The sequence below is a fragment of the Nesoenas mayeri genome, assembly GCF_963082525.1.
Source record: "Nesoenas mayeri genome assembly, chromosome: 2".
Classification (NCBI taxonomy): Eukaryota; Metazoa; Chordata; class Aves; order Columbiformes; family Columbidae; genus Nesoenas; species Nesoenas mayeri.
The window spans coordinates 628,639-651,638 of NC_137543.1; the positions used below are offsets into that span (position 1 = coordinate 628,639).

The 23,000-nt window shown below is 69.9% G+C and overlaps 2 protein-coding genes across 2 annotated transcripts in view; one reads left to right on the forward strand and one right to left on the reverse strand.

Moving 5' to 3' along the window:
• Window positions 1-1,217: 1,217 nt before the first annotated feature.
• On the forward strand, window positions 1,218-13,800 carry LOC308037590 (sphingomyelin phosphodiesterase 5-like; the record flags this gene model as incomplete). The annotated part of the gene is given in 9 exon segments (XM_080339476.1): window positions 1,218-1,245; window positions 6,036-6,328; window positions 6,330-7,208; window positions 7,283-7,355; window positions 8,543-8,683; window positions 9,064-9,153; window positions 11,334-11,397; window positions 12,370-12,514; window positions 13,642-13,800. Coding segments are annotated over 9 exon segments (1,872 nt in total).
• Window positions 13,801-16,503: 2,703 nt separating this feature from the next.
• Window positions 16,504-23,000, reverse strand: part of OPLAH (5-oxoprolinase, ATP-hydrolysing) — a gene marked incomplete at its 3' end in the record, with an annotated part of 43,127 nt that continues 36,630 nt past the window's right edge. Inside the window, exons 22-26 of the mRNA XM_080339477.1 lie at window positions 22,575-22,724; window positions 21,251-21,408; window positions 19,475-19,635; window positions 17,906-18,003; window positions 16,504-16,683 (exon numbers count right to left, since the gene is read on the reverse strand). Of these exons, the coding sequence (XP_080195603.1) occupies window positions 16,504-16,683; window positions 17,906-18,003; window positions 19,475-19,635; window positions 21,251-21,408; window positions 22,575-22,724 (747 nt within the window). The remainder of the gene's footprint in view (window positions 16,684-17,905; window positions 18,004-19,474; window positions 19,636-21,250; window positions 21,409-22,574; window positions 22,725-23,000) is intronic.

The window sequence follows — 23,000 nt, forward strand, 5'->3', positions numbered from 1 at the left end:
TCGGGGTGCAGGTGGCACTGTCAGGGTGCAGGTGGCAGTGCTGGGGTGCAGGTGGCAGCGTTGGTGTACAGGTGGCAGTGTTGGGGTGCAGGCGGCAGTATCAGGGTGTGGGTGGCAGTGTCGGGGTGCAGGTGGCAGTGTTGGGGTGCAGGCGGCAGTATCAGGGTGTGGGTGGCAGTGTCGGGGTGCAGGTGGCAGTGTCGGGGTTCCGGCTGCAGTGCGCGGGTGCGGGTCACGGTGCCGGGCGCGGGCGCGGGCGGCGGCGCGGGCGGCGTTCGGGTGGGTCGCGGTCGCCCCGCGGTCAAGGCCGCGCTCGGGCTCCTGTCGCCGCGGGCCGGGAGCCGCTCGGACGCGGAAGTGGCAGCGGGAGCGGCTCCCGGGACCCCGGCGGAGCCGCCGCCGGGCGGTGCCGGTGCCGGTGCCGGTGCCGGTGCCCCCGGCACCACACGGCACGGCCGCTCAGGGCTGGCGGGGCTCTCACGGCCGCCCGCGCACCCGGGGGCTCCGGGGGTGCCGGCGGAGGCGCTGGGGCGGTTGGGCACCGGTTGGGCACCGGTTGGGGACCAGTTGGGGACCAGTTGGGGACAGGTTGGGGACCGGTTGGGGGTGCGGTTGTGCGGCCACCGTCTGCCGGTGGCGGGAGGGGAAACGGCGGCAGGAAGCGACCAAACCGCCCCAGCGGGAAATGCCATTGCAGCAGTCCGTGCTGAGCCGCGCCAGGCCGGGCCGGGCCGGCTGGTGGCCGTGGCAGCACCCGGGTAGGTGTCGGGGTGTCGGGGACCCTCGTGTCCAGCCCGTGGGGGTGTTCGCCTCCCCGGGGGGGCCGCTGAGGACAGGAGGGCGGGGACACCCGCAGCGGCGCAGCGGGGAGTGACAGCGGTGGCGGGGGGGATGCGGGCTCCGGGGGCCCCCCCAGGGTGTGCCCCCCCCGTGGCGGGGCGCGGCGCGTTCGGGCGGGGTGCGGGGACACGCAGCGGTGACCGCCCGCTCCACGCTTCTCACCCCCGCGGCAGCCAAGGGGTTAAAGCGCCGGGCAGGCCGGTCCGGGTGTCACCGGGCAACGTGCAGCGGCCGGCGGTGGCTGCGGTGCCGCCTGGGACGGCCCCAGCGGCGACACGCGCGCCCGGGGACGTGGGGTGTTTGTCACCCGCCGAGCGCGGCGCGGGTTGTCACCCCGAGGGGCCGCTGCCCGTTAGCGGCCGGTGGCGGCGGCGGCGATGGCCCCGAGCGCCGCGGGGCGCGGAGGTGAGCGGGGGACACCGGGGACTCCGGGGACTCCGGGGACACCGGGGACACCGGACATGGCGTGGGCTGCGGAGAGAAACAGGTGGCGGTGCGGGAGGTGCGGGCAGGGAACGGTACGGGCGGGGAACGAGTGCGAGCAGGGATCCAGCACTGCCGGGGATCCATCCTGAGCAGGGATCCATCCTGAGCAGGGACCCGTCCTGAGGAGGGACCCGTCCTGAGCAGGGATCCATCCTGAACAGGGACCCGTCCTGAGCAGGGACCCGTCCTGAGGAGGGACCCGTCCTGAGCAGGGATCCATCCTGAACAGGGATCCGTCCTGAGCAGGGACCCGCCCTGAGCAGGGATCCGTCCTGAGCAGGGACCCATCCTGAGCAGGGACCCATCCTGAGCAGGGACCCATCCTGAACAGGGATCCGTCCTGAGCAGGGACCCATCCTGAGCAGGGACCCATCCTGAACAGGGATCCGTCCTGAGCAGGGACCCGTCCTGAGCAGGGACCCATCCTGAGCAGGGACCCGTCCTGAGCAGGGACCCATCCTGAGCAGGGACCCATCCTGAACAGGGATCCGTCCTGAGCAGGGACCCGTCCTGAGCAGGGACCCATGCTGAACAGGGATCCGTCCTGAGCAGGGACCCGTCCTGAGCAGGGATCCAGCACTGCCAGGGATTCATCCAGAGTCGGGATCCAGCACTGCCAGGGATCCATCCAGAGTCGGGATCCATCCTGAGCAGGGATCCAGCATTGCCAGGGATCCATCCCAGACAGGGAACCGGTGCGGGCAGGTACCCATCCTGAACAGGGATCCATCCCGGGCAGGGAACCGGTGCGGGCAGGTACCCATCCTGAACAGGGATCCATCCCGGGCAGGGAACCGGTGCGGGCAGGTACCCATCCTGAACAGGGATCCATCCCGGGCAGGGAACCGGTGCGGGCAGGTACCCATCCTGAACAGGGATCCATCCCGGGCAGGGAACCGGTGCGGGCAGGTACCCATCCTGAACAGGGACCCATCCCGGGCAGGGAACCGGTGCGGGCAGGTACCCATCCTGAACAGGGATCCATCCCGGGCAGGGAACCGGTGCGGGCAGGTACCCATCCTGAACAGGGATCCATCCCGGGCAAGGAACCGGTGCGGGCAGGTACCCATCCTGAACAGGGATCCATCCCGGGCAGGGAACCGGTGCGGGCAGGTACCCATCCTGAACAGGGATCCATCCCGGGCAGGGGTCGGGCACAGGCGACGCGGGAGCTGCCCGGCCCCCGGGAGCGGGAGCGGGAGCGGCCCCGGCAGCGCAAGCCGGGCCGGGGCCTCCGGGCACAGGCAGCGCGGGCAGCGGGGAGGGCTCGGCCAGCGCGCCCGCCGGGCAAACAGCCCGTGGGGCCCGGGCTGCCGGGTGAGGCTGCCGAACATGGCGACAGCGGGGACAATGGCCTCCCTGCTGCCGGCACATGGGGACGGTGCCAGGTCCTGCTGCCGGCACCTGGGGACAATGGGGACGATCGCCTTCCTCCTGCCAGCACCGAGGGGACATTCCCGTGGCTATTGCCAGCACCGAGGGGACAGTGCCCATGGCCACTGCCAGCACCGAGGGGACATTCCCGTGGCCGCTGCGAGCACCAAGGGGACATTCCTGTGGCTATTGCCAGCACTGAGGGGACAGTGCCCGTGGCCACTGCCAGCACCGAGGGGACATTCCCGTGGCTATTGCCAGCACCGAGGGGACAGTGCCCGTGGCTATTGCCAGCACGGACGTTCCCGTGGCCGCTGCTCCCATCCTGGCCCCGCACACTCAGGCTCCTGTGACAGCAAATTATGGGCCCATGGGAGTCGGGGTGTCCCCACACCCAGGAAATGCCGGGGTGACTCAGTCCGGCCAAACGTGCCGCTGTGGCCACTCATGGGGCTGTGGGGCAGGGGGAGGTGCCGTGGGGCAGGGGGAGGTGCCGTGGGGCAGACAGATGTGCCACGGGGCAGAGGTGTGGGGCCGCCCTCCCCAGCACCCCAGTGATCCCAGTGACCCTAGCACCCCAGTGACCCCAGCACCACAGTGACCCCAGTGACCCCAGCACCTCAGTGACCCCAGTGACCCTAGCACCCCAGTGACCCCAGCACCACAGTGACCCCAGTGACCCCAGTGACCTCAGGAACCCCAGTGACCCCAGTGACCTTAGCACCCCAGTGACCCCAGTGACCCCAGGAACCCCAGTACCCCAGTGACCCCAGCACCACAGTGACCCCAGTGACCCCAGTGTCCCCAGTGACTCCAGCATCCCCAGCACCACAGTGACCCCAGTACCCCAGTGACCCCAGGAACCGCAGTACCCCAGTGACCCCAGCACCACAGTGACTCCACCACCACAGTGACCCCAGCACCACAGTGACCCCAGTGACTCCAGCACCCCAGTGACTCCAGTACCCCAGTGACCCCAGGAACCGCAGTACCCCAGTGACCCCAGTACCCCAGCACCACAGTGACCCCAGGAACCCCAGTGACCCCAGCACCACAGTGACCCCAGTGACTCCAGCACCCCAGTGACCCCAGTACCCCAGTGACCCCAGTACCCCAGTGACCCCAGCACCACAGTGACCCCAGGAACCCCAGTGACCCCAGCACCCCAGTGACCCCAGCACCACAGTGACCCCAGTGACCTCAGGAACCGCAGTACCCCAGTGACCCCAGCACCACAGTGACCCCAGTGACCCCAGGAACCCCAGTGACCCCAGTACCCCAGTGACCCCAGCACCACAGTGACCCCATCACCACAGTGACCCCAGTGACCCCAGCACCCCAGTGACCCCAGTACCCCAGTGACCCCAGCACCACAGTGACCACAGTGACCCCAGTACCCCAGTGCCTCCGGCACCCCAGTGACCTCAGGAACCCCAGTGACCCCGGTGACCCCAGTACCCCAGTGACTCCAGTGACCCCAGGAACCGCAGTACCCCAGTGACCCCAGGACTAGAGCAGGACACAGGCACAACTAGGGCAGGACTTGGGCAGGACTCGGGCAGGACTAGAGCAGGACGTGGGCACAACTAGGGCAGGACTTGGGCAGGACTCGGGCAGGACTCAGGTTGGACTCAGGCCGGATTTGGGCAGGACTAGGGCAGAGGTCAGGCAGGACTCAGGCAGGGGTTGGGCAGGAGTTGAGCAAGACTCGGGCAGAACTCAGGTTGGACTCAGGCAGGACTCAGGTTGGACTCAGGCAGGACTCAGGCAGGACTCGGGCCGGATTTAGGCAGGACCCAGTTTGGACTTGGGCCGGATTTAGGCAGGATACAGGTTGGACTCAGGCAGGACTCAGGTTGGATTTGGGCCGGATTTAGGTAGGACTCAGGCCAGCTTTAGGCAGGACTCAGGTTGGACTCAGGCCAGATTTAGGCAGGACTCAGGCTGGATTTAGGCAGGACTCAGCCCAGACTCAGGCAGGACTCAGGCCGGACTCAGGCAGGACTCAGGCTGGCTTGTAGGCAGGACTCAGGCTGGACTCAGGCCGGATCTAGACAGGACTCAGTCCGTATTTAGGCAGCACTCAGGCCGTATTTAGGCAGGACTCAGGCCGTATTTAGGCAGGACTCAGGCTGTATTTATGCAGGGCTCAGGCAGGACTCAGGCAGGTCTCAGGCCTTATTTAGGCTGTATTTAGGCAGGACTCAGGCTGGACTCAGGCAGGACTCAGGCTGGACTCAGGCAGGACTCAGGCTGGCTTTAGGCAGGACTCAGGCTGTATTTAGGCCGCATTTAGGCAGGACTCAGGCCGTATTTGTGCAGGACTGAGGCAGGAGTCAGGCCGTATTTAGGCTGTATTTAGGCAGGGCTCAGGCAGGAGTCAGGCCGTATTTAGGCCGGCTCTAGGCAGGCCTCAGGCAGCAGTCAGTGGCCGCAGGTGCCGGCGGGTGCTGTGAGGTGGCGGCCGAGGAGCCGGTTCGGGGCGCGGACGCCGGGGAACCCGTCGGGCTGGTCGCGGGCTCACCCGCAGCCGCCAGAGCCCCGAGCCGGCGGGGGACGCAGCCCCGAGCCCCGCGGGCAGGTGAGCGGGTCACACGGGGACACGGGGGGGCGGCGCAGGGGGGCGCCAGGGGGTCCTGGCTCCGGGGAGTTCCCCCGCAGCACCTGCCCGAGGCGGTTTGGGGGTGTCGGGACCCCGGGGGCCCGCAGGGACGCGGCGGGACAGCTGCTGCCGCCCCTGGGACCGCGGGGGCCGCTCCCGGTGCAGCCGCGGGGGCCGATCCCAGTACAGCCGCGGGGCCGCTCCCGGTACAACCGCGGGGCCGCTCCCGGTGCAGCCACGAGGCCGCTCCTGGGGCTGCGGGGCCGCTCCCGGAACAGCCGCGGGGCCGCTCCCGCACAGCCGCGGGGCCGCTCCCGGAACAGCCGCGGGGCCGCTCCCGCACAGCCGCGGGGCCGCTCCCGCACAGCCGCGGGGCCGCTCCCGGAACAGCCGCGGGGCCGCTCCCGCACAGCCGCGGGGCCGCTCCCCGCACAGCTGCGGGGCCGCTCCCGGAACAGCCGCGGGGCCGCTCCCGCACAGCCGCGGGGCCGCTCCCCGCACAGCTGCGGGGCCGCTCCCGGAACAGCCACGGGGCCGCTCCCGGTGCAGCCGCGGGGCCGCTCTCGGTACAGCCGCGGGGCCGCTCCCGGAACAGCCGCGGGGCCGCTCCCGGGGCTGACGGGGCCGCTCCCGGAACAGCCGCGGGGCCGCTCCCGAGCGCGGGAGGTTCCCACGGCGGCGGCCGGCCGGGAGGGTTCCGCTCCCGGCGCTGACCCGGGTGTCTCTCCCGCAGGTCACGCCCGTGTCACCGGAGCCCCCGGGCAGGAGCGGGGGGACGTCGCGATCCCGCTCAGCCCGCCGGGCGCCCCCGCCGCGGCCCCGCGCCCCCCGGCCATGCTGCCGCACGACTCCCCGTTCCCCAACCGGGCGCTGGCGGCCCTGGACCGCCTGGCCGAGGGGCTACTGGCCCCGGGCTTCTGGGCCGCCAACGGCCTCCTGGACCTGCGGCCGACCACGGCGGAGCGGAAGCGGCGGCGGCGGCGGCGGTGCGGGCGGTGCCGGGGCTGCACCGGGGCGCTGCTGGCGGGGGGGGGCCTTGGTGGCCGTGCTGCTGCTGTCGCTGCCGGTGACGGCGCTGGGGCTGCTGCTGTGGCTGCCGCTGCAGGCGGCGCGGCGGCCGTTCCGGTACCGGTACACGGCGGGGACGGCGGCGGCGGAGCCCTGGGACCTGCGGCAGCCGCGCACCTTCACCTTCCTCAGCGCCAACGTCTGCCTGCTGCCCAGCGGGCTGGCCAAGTTCAGCAACCTGGGCGACACGGCGCAGCGGGCCAGCGCCATCGCCCGCCTGCTCGCCCCGCGGCCACCGCCCGCCCCCGGCGCCCGCGCCGGCCTGCTGGAGCCGCGCCGAGAGAGCGCCGGCTACGGGGGGACGCTGCGCACCCCCGCGGCGGCGGTGGCGCTGGCGGTGCCGGAGGCGACCCCCGCGGGGACACCCCCCGTGACCCCCGCGGGGACATCCACAGTGACCCGCGCGGGGACACCCACCGTGACCTCCGCGGGGACCCCCGCCGTGACCCCCACGGGGACAGCCCCCGTGACCCCCGCGGGGACACCCCCCGTGACCCCCGCGGGGACATCCACCGTGACCCTCGCGGGGACCCCCGCGGGGCCAGAGGCGGCCGAGCCGGTGCTGTCGGAGCGTTTTCCCGCCGACCCCGACTTCGTGTGCCTGCAGGAGGTTTTCGACGGCGCGGCCGCGTCCCGCGTGTGCGGGCAGCTGGCGGGCGCGTTCCCGCACGTGCTGTGGGACGTGGGGGCGCGGGGGCTGCGCGGGGGGCGGCCGGTGCTGCTGGGCAGCGGGCTGCTGCTCGCCAGCCGCTTCCCGCCGCTGGCCGCCCGCTACCGCCCCTTCCCCAACGGCCGCGGCGAGGACGCGCTGGCGGCCAAGGGGCTGCTGGTGGCGCAGGTGAGCGGGACCCCCCCTCGGGGCTGGGCCCCCCCGGCCCGGCCGGCCCGCCCTGAGCGTCCCGTGTCCCGCAGGTGCTGCTGGGCTCGGCGCGGGGGCGGCGCGTCGTGGGGTACATCGGCTGCACGCACCTGCAGGCGCCCGCAGGTCAGCGGGGGGACGGGGCTGTGTCCCCGTGTCACTGCGGGGGGGGCGCCGGGGGGCGGCGTCGCGTGTGTCCCCGTGTCACTGTGCGGGGGGCGGGAGGTGCCAGCGCGGGCGGTGATGCCGCGTGTGTCCCTATGTCACAGCTAAAGGGGGTCTGGGCCGTGGTATCCCGCGTGTCCCCATGTCACTGCGGGGGGGAAGGCCGGGGAGGTGGTGTCCCGTGTGTCCCCGTGTCACAGCTAAGGGGGGGTCTTGGCAGTGGTGTCATATGTGTCCCCATGTCACAGCTAAGGGAGCTCTGGGCCGTGGTGTCGTGTGTGTCCCCGTGTCACTGCGGGGGAGGTGGTGTCATGTGTGTCCCTATATCACTGCGGGGGGGGTCCAGCTGGTGCCAGCACGGGCGGTGGTGCCCCGTGTGTCCCCATGTCACAGCTAAGGGGGGGTCTTGGCGGTGGTGTCATGTGTGTCCCCATGTCACTGCGGGGGGGTGGTGTCATGTGTGTCCCCGTGTCACTGCGGGGGGTGTGGTGTCATGTGTGTCCCCATGTCACTGCGGGGGCTCCCGAAGGTGCCAGCACGGGCGGTGATGCCGCGTGTGTCCCCATGTCACTGCCGAGGGGAGGCCGGGGGGATGGTGTCGCATTTGTCCCCGTGTCACTGCCGAGGGAGATCCCAGCCGTGTTTGGGGGGTCCCGGCGGTGTTTGGTGGGGTTCCGGCGGTGTTTGGGGTATCCCGGTGGTGTTTGGGGTGTCCCGGCGGTGTTTGGGGTGCCCCGGCGGTGTTTGGTGGGGTCCCGGCGGTGTTTGGGGTATCCCGGTGGTGTTTGGGGTGTCCCGGCGGTGTTTGGGGTGTCCCGGCGGTGTTTGGTGGGGTCCCGGCGGTGTTTGGGGTATCCCGGCGGTGTTTGGGGGGTCCCGGCGGTGTTTGGGGGTCCTGGCCGTGTTTGGGGTATCCCGGTGGTGTTTGGGGGGTCCCGGCAGTGTTTGGGGGGTCCCGGTTGTGTTTGGGGTCTCCCGGCCGTGTTTGGGTGTCCCGGTTGTGTTTGGGGGGTCCCGGCGGTTTGGGGGTCCCCGCGGTGCCAGCGCAGCGGTGACGCCGTGTCCCCCCGTGTCCCCTGTGTCCCCCCGTGTCCCCCCCGTGTCCCCTGTGTCCCCCCGTGTCCCCCCGTGTTGCCCGTGTCCCGCAGCCGATGCCGCCACGCGGGAGGCGCAGCTGTCGCTGTCGCTGCGGTGGCTGCAGCTGTTCCGGGAGGAGCAGGAGCAGCGCGGGGACCTGGTGGCCTTTGATGTCCTGTGCGGGGACCTCAACTTCGACAACTGCTCCCGGGGTGGGGACACGGGGGGGCGGTTTGGGGACACGGGGGTGGCGGTTTGGGACACGGGGAGTGGCGGTTTGGGGACACAGGGGTGGCGGTTTGGGGACACAAGGGGCGGGGCTTTGGGGACACGGGGAGTGGCGGTTTGGGGACACGAGGGTGGGGGTTTGGGGACACAAAGGGCGGGGTTTGGGGACACAAGGGGTGTGGGTTTGGGGAAACAAGGGGCAGGGTTTTGGGGACGCAAGGGGTGGCGGTTTGGGGACACAAGGGGTGGTGGTTTGGGGACACAAAGGGCGGGACTTTGGGGCCACGGGGAGTGGCGGTTTGGAAACCATGGGTGGCTTGTGTTTTGGGGACACGGGGGTGACAGTGCAGACGTGTCCCCGCAGGTGACGAGCTGAACCAGCGGCACCAGCTGTTCCAGCTGTACCAGGACCCGTGCCGGCGGGGGGCGGGGCTGGACGCCCCCTGGGCCATGGGTGGGACCCCACTCCCCACCGCTGGCCCCCGAGCGACACGGCGTCCCGCGCATCCCGTGTCCCCTCCCTGTCCTCTGAGCGACACGGGGTCCCGCTCACCCCGTGTCCCCTCCCTGTCCTCTGAGCGACACGGGGTCCCGCTCACCCCGTGTCCCCTCCCTGTCCTCTGAGCGACACGGGGTCCCGCTCACCCCGTGTCCCCTCCCTGTCCCCCGAGCGACACGGGGTCCCGCTCACCCCGTGTCCCCTCCCTGTCCCCCGAGTGACACGGGGTCCCGCTCACCCCGTGTCCCCTCCCTGTCCTCTGAGCGACACGGGGTCCCGCTCACCCCGTGTCCCCTCCCTGTCCTCTGAGCGACACGGGGTCCCGCGCACCCCGTGTCCCCTCCCTGTCCTCTGAGCGACACGGGGTCCCGCTCACCCCGTGTCCCCTCCCTGTCCCACGAGTGACACGGGGTCCCGCGCACCCCGTGTCCCCTCCCTGTCCCCCGAGCGACACGGGGTCCCGCTCACCCCGTGTCCCCTCCCTGTCCCCCGAGCGACACGGGGTCCCGCTCACCCCGTGTCCCCTCCCTGTCCCCCGAGCGACACGGGGTCCTGCGCACCCCATGTCCCCTCCCTGTCCCCCGAGTGACACGGGGTCCCGCTCACCCCGTGTCCCCTCCCTGTCCCCCGAGCGACACGGGGTCCCGCTCACCCCGTGTCCCCTCCCTGTCCCCTGAGCGACACGGGGTCCCGCGCACCCCGTGTCCCCTCCCTGTCCCCTGAGCGACACGGGGTCCCGCTCACCCCGTGTCCCCTCCCTGTCCCACGAGTGACACGGGGTCCCGCTCACCCCGTGTCCCCTCCCTGTCCCCTGAGCGACACGGGGTCCCACTCACCCCCGTGTCCCCTCCCCGTGTCCCCTCCCTGTCCCCACAGGGACCCTGCTCACCCCGTGTCCCCTCCCTGTCCCACGAGTGACACGGGGTCCCGCTCACCCCGTGTCCCCTCCCTGTCCCCTGAGCGACACGGGGTCCCACTCACCCCCGTGTCCCCTCCCCGTGTCCCCTCCCTGTCCCCACAGGGACCCTGCTCACCCCGTGTCCCCTCCCTGTCCCACGAGTGACACGGGGTCCCGCTCACCCCGTGTCCCCTCCCTGTCGCCACAGGGACCCTGCTCACCCCCGTGTCCCCTCCCCGTGTCCCCTCCCTGTCCCCACAGGGACCCTGCTCACCCCGTGTCCCCTCCCTGTCCCCAAAGGGACCCTGCTCACCCCCGTGTCCCCTCCCTGTGTCCCCTCCCTGTCCCCACAGGGACCCTGCTCACCCCCGTGTCCCCTCCCCGTGTCCCCTCCCTGTCCCCACAGGGACCCTGCTCACCCCCGTGTCCCCTCCCCGTGTCCCCTCCCTGTCCCCACAGGGACCCTGCTCACCCCTTGTCCCCTCCCTGTCCCCACAGGGACCCTGCTCACCCCCGTGTCCCCTCCCCGTGTCCCCTCCCTGTCCCCACAGGGACCCTGCTCACCCCGTGTCCCCTCCCTGTCCCCAAAGGGACCCTGCTCACCCCCGTGTCCCCTCCCTGTGTCCCCTCCCTGTCCCCACAGGGACCCTGCTCACCCCCGTGTCCCCTCCCCGTGTCCCCTCCCTGTCCCCACAGGGACCCTGCTCACCCCCGTGTCCCCTCCCCGTGTCCCCTCCCTGTCCCCACAGGGACCCTGCTCACCCCTTGTCCCCTCCCTGTCCCCACAGGGACCCTGCTCAGCCCCGTGTCCCCTCCCCGTGTCCCCTCCCTGTCCCCACAGGGACCCTGCTCACCCCCGTGTCCCCTCCCCGTGTCCCCTCCCTGTCCCCACAGGGACCCTGCTCACCCCTTGTCCCCTCCCTGTCCCCACAGGGACCCTGCTCACCCCCGTGTCCCCTCCCCGTGTCCCCTCCCTGTCCCCACAGGGACCCTGCTCAGCCCCGTGTCCCCTCCCAGTGTCCCCTCCCTGTCCCCACAGGGACCCTGCTCAGCCCCGTGTCCCCTCCCCGTGTCCCCTCCCTGTCCCCACAGGGACCCTGCTCACCCCCGTGTCCCCTCCCAGTGTCCCCTCCCTGTCCCCACAGGGACCCTGCTCAGCCCCGTGTCCCCTCCTCGTGTCCCCTCCCTGTCCCCACAGGGACCCTGCTCACCCCTTGTCCCCTCCCTGTCCCCACAGGGACCCTGCTCAACTACCTGCGCATCTACGAGGAGCCCGTGTCCACCCCGGAGAAGATGAGGAGGTGACAGGGGGACACGGGGGGACAGGGGAGGGGACAGCGCGGGAAGGGCCACCGAGACACTCTGTCCTGGAGGGGGGTGACACCGGCAGCGTGGGGGCCCTGTGTCCCCATGTCCCCGTGCCACCATGTCCGTGTGTCACAGCCTGCCTGTGCCACCATGTCCCTGTGTCACTGCGTCCCCATGTCCCCACATGCCCATCCACTGGATGCTCTGCCATTGTGTCCTGTGCCACCACGTCCCCATGCCACTATGTCCCTGTGCCACTGTCCTCATGCGACAATGTCCCATGTCACCACATCCCTGTGCCACTATGTCCCTGTGCCACCACATCCCCATGTCACCACATCCCTGTGCCACTATGTCCCTGTGCCACCACATCCCATGTCACCGCATCCCTGTGCCACTGTCCTCCTGTCCCCACGTCCCCATGTCACCACATCCCTGTGCCACTATGTACTCGTGCCACCATATCCCATGTCACCGCATCCCCGTGCCACTGTCCCCCATCCCCGTGTCCCCATGTCACCGTATCCCTGTGCCACTATGTCCCTGTGCCACCACGTCCCCATGTCACTACGTCCCTGTGCCACTGTCCTCATGCCACTGTGTCCCATGTCACTGCATCCCTGTGCCATTATGTCCTCGTGCCACCACGTCCCCATGTCACCGCATCCCTGTGCCACCATGTCCTCGTGCCACCATGTCCCCATGTCGCTGTGCCACAGCGTCCCTGTGCCACCACATCCCTATGTCACTATGTCCCTGTGCCACTGCCCTCATGTCACCATGTCCCATGTCACCGCATCCCTGTGCCACTGTCCTCCTGTCCCCACGTCCCCATGTCACCGCATCCCTGTGCCACTATGTCCTCATGTCCCAATGACCCCATGTCCCCGCACCCCTGTGCACTGTCCCCGTGCCCGTGTCCCCATGTCCCCGCACCCCTGTGCACTGTCCCCGTGTCCCCGCAGGACGCTGTCGCAGCCGGGGGGGCGGCAGCGGTACCTGGCGGGCCCGATCCTGGCCAGCGGGGAGCCGGACCCGCTGGCCCCCGGCCCGTGGCGCGGCCGGCGCGTGGATTACATCCTGTTCCGGCAGCACCGCGGCGCCCGCACTGTGAGTCCCGTGTCCATGTCCCATGTCCTGTGTCCCCTGTCCCCTGTCCATGTCCCGCGTCCCGTGTCCCGTGCCCCATGTCCTGTGTCCCGTGTCCTGTGTCCTGTGTCCCGTGTCCTGTGTCCCGTGTCCATGTCCCGTGTCTGTGTCCCATGTCCCCTGTCTGTGTCACGTGTCCCATGTCCCGTGTCCCGTGTCCATGTCCCGTGTCCGTGTCCCATGTCCCCTGTCTGTGTCCTGTGTCCCGTGTCCCGTGTCCATGTCCTGTGTCCGTGTCCCATGTCCCCTGTCTGTGTCCCGTGTCCCGTGTCCCATGTCTGTGTCCCGTGTCCCGTGTCTCGTGTCTGTGTCCCGTGTCTGTGTCCCATATCCTGTGTCCGTGTCCCATGTCCCGTGTCTGTGTCCTGTGTCCCATGTCCGTGTCTGTGTCCCGTGTCTGTGTCCCGTGTCCCGTGTCCATGTCCCATGTCCTGTGTCCTGTGTCCCGGTCCCTTGTCCGTGTCCTTGTCCTCTGTCTGTGTCCTGTGTCTGTGTCCCGTGTCCCTTGTCCCATGTCCCGTGTCCCGGTCCCTTGTCCGTGTCCCTGTCCCATGTCTGTGTCCTGTGTCTGTGTCCCGTGTCCTGATCCCTTGTCCGTGTCCCTGTCCCGTGTCCATGTCCTGTGTCCGTGTCCATGTCCCTTGTCTCTTGTCTCATGTCCCGTGTCTGTGTCTCGTGTCCCGTGTCCTGTGTCTGTGTCCCGTGTCCTGTGTCCCATGTCCCTTGTCCCGTGTCCCATGTCCCGTGTCTGTGTCCGTGTCCATGTCCCATGTCCCGTGTCCCGTGTCCCATGTCCCGTGTCCATGTCTCGTGTCCCTGTTCCTGTCCCGTGTCCCATGCCCGTGTCCCGTGTCCCTTGTTCCTGTCCCATGTCCCTTGTCCCGTGTCCCATGTCCCATGTCCGTGTCCATGTCCCTGTCCCTGTCCCTGTCCCTGTCCCTGTCCCTGTTCGTGTCCATGTCCCTTGTCCCATGTCCCGTGTCCGTGTCCCATGTCCTGTGTCCCTGTCCCTGTCCCCATCCCTGTCCCCGTCCCTGTCCCTGTCCGTGTCCCGTGTCGGTGTGGGTGCTGAGGCTCTGGTCCCGCAGGATGTGGCCGGCGTGTCGGTGGTCACTCAGCTGGCCACGCGCTCCGACCACCTGCCCGTGGCGCTGCGGCTGCGCGTGGCGCCCGAGCAGCCTGAGCCCGGCCCGCGGGACACCGGGGACACCGGGGACACCGGGGACACCGCCACGGACCCTGAGTGAGCCTGGAACCCACCGCGGACACCGCGATGGACCCTGAGCACCGGGGACACAGGGGACACCGTGACGGACCCTGAGCACCGGGGACACCGCGACGGACCCTGAGTGAGCCTGGAAGCCACCGTGGACACTGGGACGGACCCTGAGCACCGGGGACACCGGGGACACCGCGCTGGACCCTGAGCCCGGGGACACCAGGACGGACCCTGAGCCCAGAACCCACCAGGGACACCGGGACGGACCCTGAGCCCAGAACCGATCTGGGGACATCAGGACGGGTCCCCCTGAGCACCGGGAACACAGGGATGGCCCCTGAGTCCGGCACCCATCGGAGGACACCGGGACGGCTCCTCCCGAGCCCCGGGGACACCGGGACGGCTCCTCCCGAGCCCCGGGGACACCGGGACAGACCCCGAGCCCTGGGGACATGGGGCCGGCTCCTCTGGGCTCCACCCCCAGCAGGGACACAGGGACGTCCTTGATCCTGGCACCGATGTGGTGACACCGGGACGGTCCCCCTGAGCCCCCCGGCCGCTCCTGCAGCGCCGACATGGGGACGGTCCTCGATCCCGGCACCAGTCGGGGACACCGGGACAGTCCCCCCGGCCCCCCGGCCGCTCCTGCAGCGCCGACATGGGGACGGTCCTCGATCCCGGCACCAGTCGGGGACACCGGGACAGTCCCCCCGGCCCCCCGGCCGCTCCTGCAGCGCCGACATGGGGACGGTCCTCGATCCCGGCTCCGATCCAGCAAACCAGCCGCCAGCCGGCGGTGACCTGGTGCTGATCTGGTGCTGATCTGGTGGTGATCCAGCCGCAATCTGGCAGTGATCCGGTGGTGATATGGCAGTGACCTGGTAGTGATCCAGCTGCAATCCGCCAGTGATCTGGTGGTGATCCAGCAGTGACCTGGCGGTGACCCGGCTGTGACCTGGCGGTGACCCGGCTGTGATCTGGTGGTGATCCGGCAGTAATCTGATGGTGATCTGGCTGTGATCTGGTGGCGATCCGGCTGTGATCCAGTGGTGATCTGGCAGCGATCTGGTGGTGATCTGGTGGTGATCTGGCCGTGATCCAGCAGCGCTGGCACCAGCCGCGGTTTTACCAACCAGTGAAATAAAAACCTCGAGCGCAACGGCTGCTGCTGCCCCCAGCCCCACCACAGCAACCACGGGGACACGGGGGACACTGGGGACACTGGGGACAGCTCCGTGGGGACACTGGGGACCATTCCATGGGGACACTGGGGACAGCTCCATGGGGACATGGGGACCATTCCATGGGGACACTGCGGACAGCTCCGTGGGGACACTGGGGACCATTCCATGGGGACACTGGGGACAGCTCCGTGGGGACACTGGGGACCATTCCATGGGGACACTGCGGACAGCTCCATGGGGACACTGGGGACCATTCCATGGGGACACTGGGGACAGCTCCATGGGGACATGGGGACCAAACCCTGGGGACGCTGGGGACAGCTCCATGGGAACACTGGGAACACGGGGGACACTGGGGACAGCTCCGTGGGGACACTGGGGACCATTCCATGGGGACACTTGGGGACAGCTCCATGGGGACATGGGGACCAAACCCTGGGGACACTGGGGACAGCTCCATGGGGACACTGCAGACAGCTCCGTGGGGACACTGGGGACCATTCCATGGGGACACTTGGGGACAGCTCTATGGGGACACTGGGGACAGCTCCATGGGGACACTGGGGACCATTCCATGGGGACACTTGGGGACAGCTCTATGGGGACATTGGGGACAGCTCCATGGGGACACTGGAGACCATTCCATGGGGACACTTGGGGACAGCTCCATGGGGACCCCTGGGGATCAAACCTTGGGGACACTTGGGACAGCTCCATAGGGAGACCTGAGGACACTGGGGACACTGGGGACAGCTCCATGGGGACCCCAAAACACGCTGACACCTGTGCAGGAGGGGCCCGAGGGCTCGTTTATTGGGGGTGGGGGGAGACCCCGACATTCGGGGCTCGGTCCCTCCACTGGGGGGGCTGAGCCCCACATGTGAGTCTGGGGTCTGTGGGAGTGGGGAGCAGCCCCACAGTGCCTGTGCAGTTGGGGGGCTGCCCCATAGATTGTGTAGGGGGCGGGGTGCTGCTTCTTGGAGTGCTGGGGTTGGGGGGCTGCCCCACACTGTGCGTACCTGGGCAGGGGGGCTGCCCCACGGCGTGTGCGTAGCTGGGTTGGGGGGCTGCCCCATAGAGTGTGCGTAGCTGGGTTGGGGGGCTGCCCCACAGACTGTGCGTACCTGGGCAGGGGGGCTGCCCCATGGAGTGTGCGTAGCTGGGTTGGGGGGCTGCCCCACAGAGTGTGCGTAGCTGGTTTGGGGGGCTACCCCATGGCGTGTGCGTGGCTGGCTTGGGGGGCTGCCCCACAGCGTGTGCGTACATGGGCTGGGGTCTGTACCTGGGCCTGTGGGGCTGCCCCACGGAGTGTGTGCGTGTCTGGAGTTGGGGGGCAGCCCCACAGAGCTGGAGTTCGGGGGGCTGCTCCTTGGGTTGTGCATTGGGGTTGGGGGGCTGCCCCACAGATTGTGCGTGTGGTTGGGGTTGGGGGGCTGCCCCCTGGCTGTGTGTGTGGTGGGATGTGGGTCTGCCCCATGGTGGGGGCGTGTGGGGCCACCCCCCGGCTGTGGGGGTTATGGGGCCGCCCCCCGGCCGTGGGGCAGCGCTCACACGGTCTCCTGCGCCCGCCGGAACTCGAAGAGGCTCCCGCGCTCCAGGAAGCTCCGCGGCGGCTCCGGGGGGTCCCGGGGGGGTCCCGTGTCCCCGGGGGGGTCCCCCCCGGCCCCATCCCCCTCTCCCGGGGGGCCGTAGCCCCCCCCGCCAGGGGTCAGCAGGCGGAAAACGTCCTGGGGGGACAGAGACCGGGCTGGGGGTTGTGGGGTGATCTGGGGGTGCTGGGGGTTATGGGGGTTATGGAGGTGCTGGGGGTTGTGGGGTGATCTGGGGGTGCTGGGGGGTTATGGGGTGTGGGGGGTTATGGGGCGATCTGGGGGGTTATGGGGTGATCTGGGGGTGCTGGGGGTTATGGGGGTTATGGAGGTGCTGGGGGTTGTGGGGTGATCTGGGGGTGCTGGGGGGTTATGGGGTGTGGGGGGTTATGGGGCGATCTGGGGGGTTATGGGGTGATCTGGGGGTGCTGGGGGTTATGGGGGTTATGGAGGTGCTGGGGGTTGTGGGGTGATCTGGGGGTGCTGGGGGGTTATGGGGTGTGGGGGGTTATGGGGCGATCTGGGGGGTTATGGGGTGATCTGGGGGTGCTGGGGGTTATGGGAGTGTGGCGGGTTATGGGGTGATCTGGGGGGTTATGGGGTGATCTGGGGGTGCTGGGGGGTTATGGGGGTACTGGGGGGTTATGGGAGTGTGGGGGGTTATGGGGTGATCTGGGGTGCTGGGGGTTATGGGGGTACTGGGGGATTATGGGGGTGCTGGGGATTATGGGGGTGTGGGGGGTTATGGGGTGATCTGGGGGTTGTGGGGTGATCTGGGGGTGCTGGGGGGTTATGGGGTGATCTGGGGGTTGTGGGGTGATCTGGGGGTGCTGGGGGTTCTGGGGTGTCCAGGGGTGTTTGGGGGGCTCTGAGGGCTCAAGGGGTGTCTGGGGGGGCTCTGAGGTGTCTGGGGGGCTGTGGGGTGGGGCTGTGGGGTGGGGCTGTGGGGCGGGGCTGTGGGCGGGGCTGTGGCTGGGGCTGTGGCTGGGGCTGTGGCTGTGTGGAGGCTGTGGGGCTGTGGGGCGGGGCTGTGGGCGGGGCTGTGGGTGGGGCTGTGGGCGGGGCTGTGGCTGTGTGGAGGCTGTGGGGCTGTGGGGCGGGGCTGTGGGGCGGGGCTGTGGGTGGGGCTGTGGGCGGGGCTGTGGCTGTGTGGAGGCTGTGGGGCTGTGGGGTGTGGATGTGGGCGGGGCTGTGGGTGGGGCTGTGGGCGGGGCTGTGGGCGGGGCTGTGTGGGGGCTGTGTGCGGGGCTGTTGATGTGTGGGGGCTGCGGGGGGGCTGTGGGGTGTGGATGTGGGCGGGGCTGTGGGCTGTTTTGGGGCTGTGTGGGGGCTGCGGGGGCTGCGGGGGTCGGTGTCTCACCCCCGGCTCCACGGGCACCGAGCTCTTGCCCCCCAGGTTGATGGTTCGGCCGTCCCGGCGCAGCAGCAGGTTCAGCCCCCGCGCCCCGGGGTGACCCCCTGCGGGGGCACGGGGGGTCAGGGGGGTCACAGGGGCCACGGGGGGTCACAGGGGTCGGGGGGGTCACGGGGGGTCAGGAGGGGTCACGGGGGGTCAGGGGGGTGTTGGGGTTCAGTAGGTTCAGCCCCTGCGCCCCGGGGTGACCCCCTGCGGGGGCACGGGGTCAGGGAGGTCACACGGGGTCAGTGGGGTCACGGGGGTCAGGGGGGTCAAGGGGGATCACAGGGGTCGGGGGTTCACGGGGGGTCAGAAGGGTCAGAGGGGCGTTGGGGTTCAGCAGGTTCAGCCCCCGCGCCCCGGGGTGACCCCCTGCGGGGGCCACGGGGGGTCACGGGGGGTCACAGGGGCCACGGGGGGTCACAGGGGTCGGGGGGGTCACGGGGGGGTCAGGAGGGGTCACGGGGGGTCAGGGGGGTGTTGGGGTTCAGCAGGTTCAGCCCCCGCGCCCCGGGGTGACCCCCTGCGGGGGCACGGGGGGTCACGGGGGTCACAGGGGCCACGGGGGGTCACAGGGGTCGGGGGGGTCACGGGGGGTCAGGAGGGGTCACGGGGGGTCAGGGGGGTGTTGGGGTTCAGCAGGTTCAACCCCCGCGCCCCGGGGTGGCCCCCTGTGGGGGCATGGGGGGTCAGGGGGGTCACAGGGGTCATGGGGGGTCAGGGGGGTCAGGGGAGTCATGGGGGTCAGGGGGGGGTCACAGAGGTCGGGGGTTCACGGAGGGTCAGGGGGGTCACAGGGGGTCAGGGGGGTCAGGGGCGTCACAGGGGATCACAGGGGGATCACAGGGGTCGGAGGGGGTCACAGGGGGTCACAGGGGTTGGGGGGGTCACAGGGGTCGGGGGGGTCACGGGGGGTCAGGGGGGTCACAGGGGTCGGGGGGGTCTGGGGGGTCAGGGAGGTTGGGGGAGGTTGGGGGATCAGGGGGCTCAAGGGGTCAGGGGGACCATGAGAGTCATGGGGTCAGGGGGCCTATGGGGGGCCATGGGGGCTATGGGGGCTCTGGGGGGCTATGGGGGGTCTCTGGGGGTCTCTGGGGGCTCTGGGGGGCTCGCTCACCCGCAATCTCGTAGGGCAGCACGGTGCAGCACTCGCTCAGCACCGACAGCTCCAGGGGCTATGGGGGGTTTCGGGGGTCTCTGGGTGTTTCGGGGGGCTCTGGGGGTCCCTCTCACCCACCATCCCGTAGGGCGGCACGGTGCAGCACTCACTCAGCACCGACAGCTGCAGGGGCTATGGGGGCTATGGGGGGCTCTGGGGGCTCTGGGGGTTTCGGGGGGCTCTGGGGGTTTTGGGGGGCTGTGGGGGGTTTCGAGGGTCCCTCTCACCCGCCATCCCGTAGGGCGGCACGGCGCGGCGCTCGCTCAGCACCGACAGCTGCAGGGGCTATGGGGGGTTTCGGGGGTCTCTGGGGGTCTCTGGGGGTTTTGGGGGGCTCTGGGGGGCTGTGGGGGGGTTTCGGGGGTCCCTCTCACCCGCCATCCCGTAGGGCGGCACGGCGCGGCGCTCGCTCAGCACCGACAGCTGCAGGTCTCGGCGGAACAGCAGCTCCCGGATCACCCCGTCACCCCCCGGCCAGCGCCCCGCGCCCCCCGAGCCCCCCCGCAGCTCGAACCGCCGCAGCACCACCGGGTACCTGCGAATGGGGGGGACCCTGAACCCCTAAACCCCCCAACCCCCCCCGCAGCTCGAACCGCCGCAGCACCACCGGGTACCTGCGAATGGGGGGGACCCTGAACCCCTAAACCCCCCAACCCCCCCCGCAGCTCGAACCGCCGCAGCACCACCGGGTACCTGCGAATGGGGGGGACCCTGAACCCCTAAACCCCCCAACCCCCCCCCGCAGCTCGAACCGCCGCAGCACCACCGGGTACCTGCGAATGGGGGACCCTGAACCCCCAAACCCCCAAACCCCCCCAGCACCACCGGGTACCTGCGAACATGGGGAACCCCCTGAATCCCCAAACCCCCCCCAGCACCACCAGGTACCTGGGGACACATGGGGGACCCCTGAGACCCCCTGAGACCCCCCAAACCCCCCAGCACCACCGGGTACCTGGGAACAGGGGACCCTGAACCCCCAAACACCCCTAAACCCCCCAAACCCCCCAGCACCACCGGGTACCTGGGAACAGAGGACCCTGAACCCCCAAATCTCCCAGCAGCACCGGGTACCTGGGGACATGGGGACCCCCTGAACCCATAAACCCCCCTGTCCCCCCACCCCCCAGGATCTGGGGCTCCCCTGTCACCACAGCTCGAGCATCCTGGGGTCCCCCCACTCCCCACACGGTTTTGGGGTCCCCCCCACCTCATCTCCAGGATCTCAGGGTGTCCCTCCATGACCCCATATGACCCCATGTCCCCCCCATTATCTTGGGGTTCACCCCTCACCGTAGTTCAAGGATCTCGGGGTGTCCCCCCATGACCCTGGGGTTTCCCCCCTCCGGTTTTGGGGTCCCCCCCTCACCTGGTCTTGAGGACCTTGGGGTCAGTCACGCGGGTGTTGGTCATGTGCGTGTGGACCCCCCCACACATCCCCCGTACCTCGTTTTACCCCATGACCCCGGGGTGTTCCCCCTCAGTTTTGGGGTCCCCCCAGTTTTGGGGTCCCCCCCCACCTGGTCTCGAGGATCTTGGGGTCAGTCACGTGGGTGTTGGTCCTGTGCGTGTGGACCCCCCCACACCCCGTGTCCCCCCACAACCCCGGGGTGTCCCCCCATGACCCTGGGGTGTCCACCCCCGGTTTTGGGGTCCCCCCCTCACCTGGTCTCGAGGATCTCGGGGTCGGTCACGCGGGTGTTGGTCATGTGTATGTGGACCCCCCCCCCCCCACATCCCCCGTACCCTGTTTAACCCCATGACCCTCGGGTGTCCCCCCCAGTTTTGGGGTCCCCCCTGGTTTTGGGGTCCCCCCAGTTTTGGGGTCCCCTCCTCACCTGGTCTTGAGGATCTTGGGGTCGGTCACGCGGGTGTTGGTCATGTGTATGTGGACCCCCCCACACACATCCCCCGTACCCTGTTTAACCCCATGACCCTCGGGTGTCCCCCCCAGTTTTGGGGTCCCCTCTGGTTTTGGGGTCCCCCCAGTTTTCGGGCCCCCCCCGCCTGGTCTCGAGGATCTCGGGGTCGGTCACGTGGGTGTTGGTCCTGTGCGTGTGGACCCCCCTGCACCCCGTGTCCCCCCACGACCCCAGGGTGTCCCCCCACGACCCCGCGGTGTCCTCCCCGGTTTTGGGGTCCCCCCTCACCTGGTCTCGAGGATCTCGGGGTCGGTCACGCGGGTGTTGGTCATGTGCGTGTGGACGCCCCCGCGGCCGCGCCAGCCCGGCCCCGCCCCCGCGCCCCCCGCCACGGTCTCGTAGTAACCCACGCGGGAGTCCCCGAACGTCACGTTGTTCATGCAGCCCTGGGGGGACACGGGACACGGGGGGACATGGGGGGACACGGGAGACATGGGGACATGGGGGGACATGGGGACATGGGGGGACACGGGGACACGGGGGACACAGGGACACGGGGGGACATGGGGACACGGGGGACACAGGGACACGGGGACATGGGGAGACATGGGGACACGGGGACACACGGGGACATGGGGACACAGGGACACGGGGACATGGGGAGAGGCGGGGACACAGGGACACGGGGAAATGGGGGAACACACAGGGACATGGGGGGACACGGGGGGACACATGGGGACACAGGGACATGGGGGGACACATGGGGACACACAGGAACACACAGAGACACGGGACATGGGGAAACAGGGACATGGGACATGGGACATGGGGACACGAGGGGACAAACGGGGACACAGGGACACGGAGGGACACAGGGACACACAGGGACACACGGGGACACGGGACACAGGGGGACACAGGGACACGGAGGGACACAGGGACACACAGGGACACATGGGGACACAGGACACAGGGACACGGGGACATGGGACACATGGGGACACAGGGACATGGGACACGGGGGAACACACAGGGACACAGGGGGACACATGGGGACATGGGGACACATGGGGACACGGGGGACACAGACGCACCACAGGGGTGAGACCTGGACCCCCACCCCCGGCCCCCCGACCCCCAGGACCCCCAATCCCAGGACCCCGGTACCCCAGACCCCCAACACCCCCAAATCCCAGATCCACAACCCCTGGACCCCCAACCCCTGGGACCCCCAGTACCCCAGACCCCCGACACCACCAACCCCTGGACCCCCAACCCCTGGGACCCCTGGCACCCCAGATCCCTGACACCCCCAACCCCTGGGACCCCCAACCCCCGGGATCCCAACCCCTGGGACCCCCAACCCCAGGACCCCCAAGCCCTGGGACCCCTGACCCACAGGACCCCCAACCCCTAGGATCCCCAACCACAAGCACCCTGGACCCCTGGTATCCCCAGTCCTCAGGACCCCCACCCCAGCCCCCAACCCTGGGACCCCTGATCCACAGGACCCCCAAGCCCTGGGACCCCCAACCACAAGCACCCTGGAGCCCTGGGATCCCCAATCCTCAGGACCCCCACCCCAGCCCCCAACCCTGGGACCCCCCCCCACCTGCGAGGCGGCGCAGGCGCCGAACGCCCGCAGGATCACGTCCACCAGGCGCTGTGACGTCAGCACGTTGCCCCCCACCACCGCGGCCTCGGGGGAGGGGTCCAGGATGGAGCCCTTGGGGATCAGCACCCGCACGGGGGCCAGGCAGCCCTGGGTGCTGGGGGTCAGCGGCCACCGCCCCCCACACAGCCACGGGCCCAGGACCCCCATGCCACAGAACCAGGGTCCCAGACCCCCCGACCCACAGAGGCAGGGGCCCAGGACCCCCAACCCAGGGGATCAGGGTCCCAGCCCCCCCATTCTGGGGATCAGGGTCCCAGACCCCCCTGACCCACAGGATCAGGGTCTCAGGATCCCAACCCAGGGGATCAGGGTCCCAGACCCCCCGACCCACAGAGTCAGGGTCCCAGGACCCCCAACCCAGGG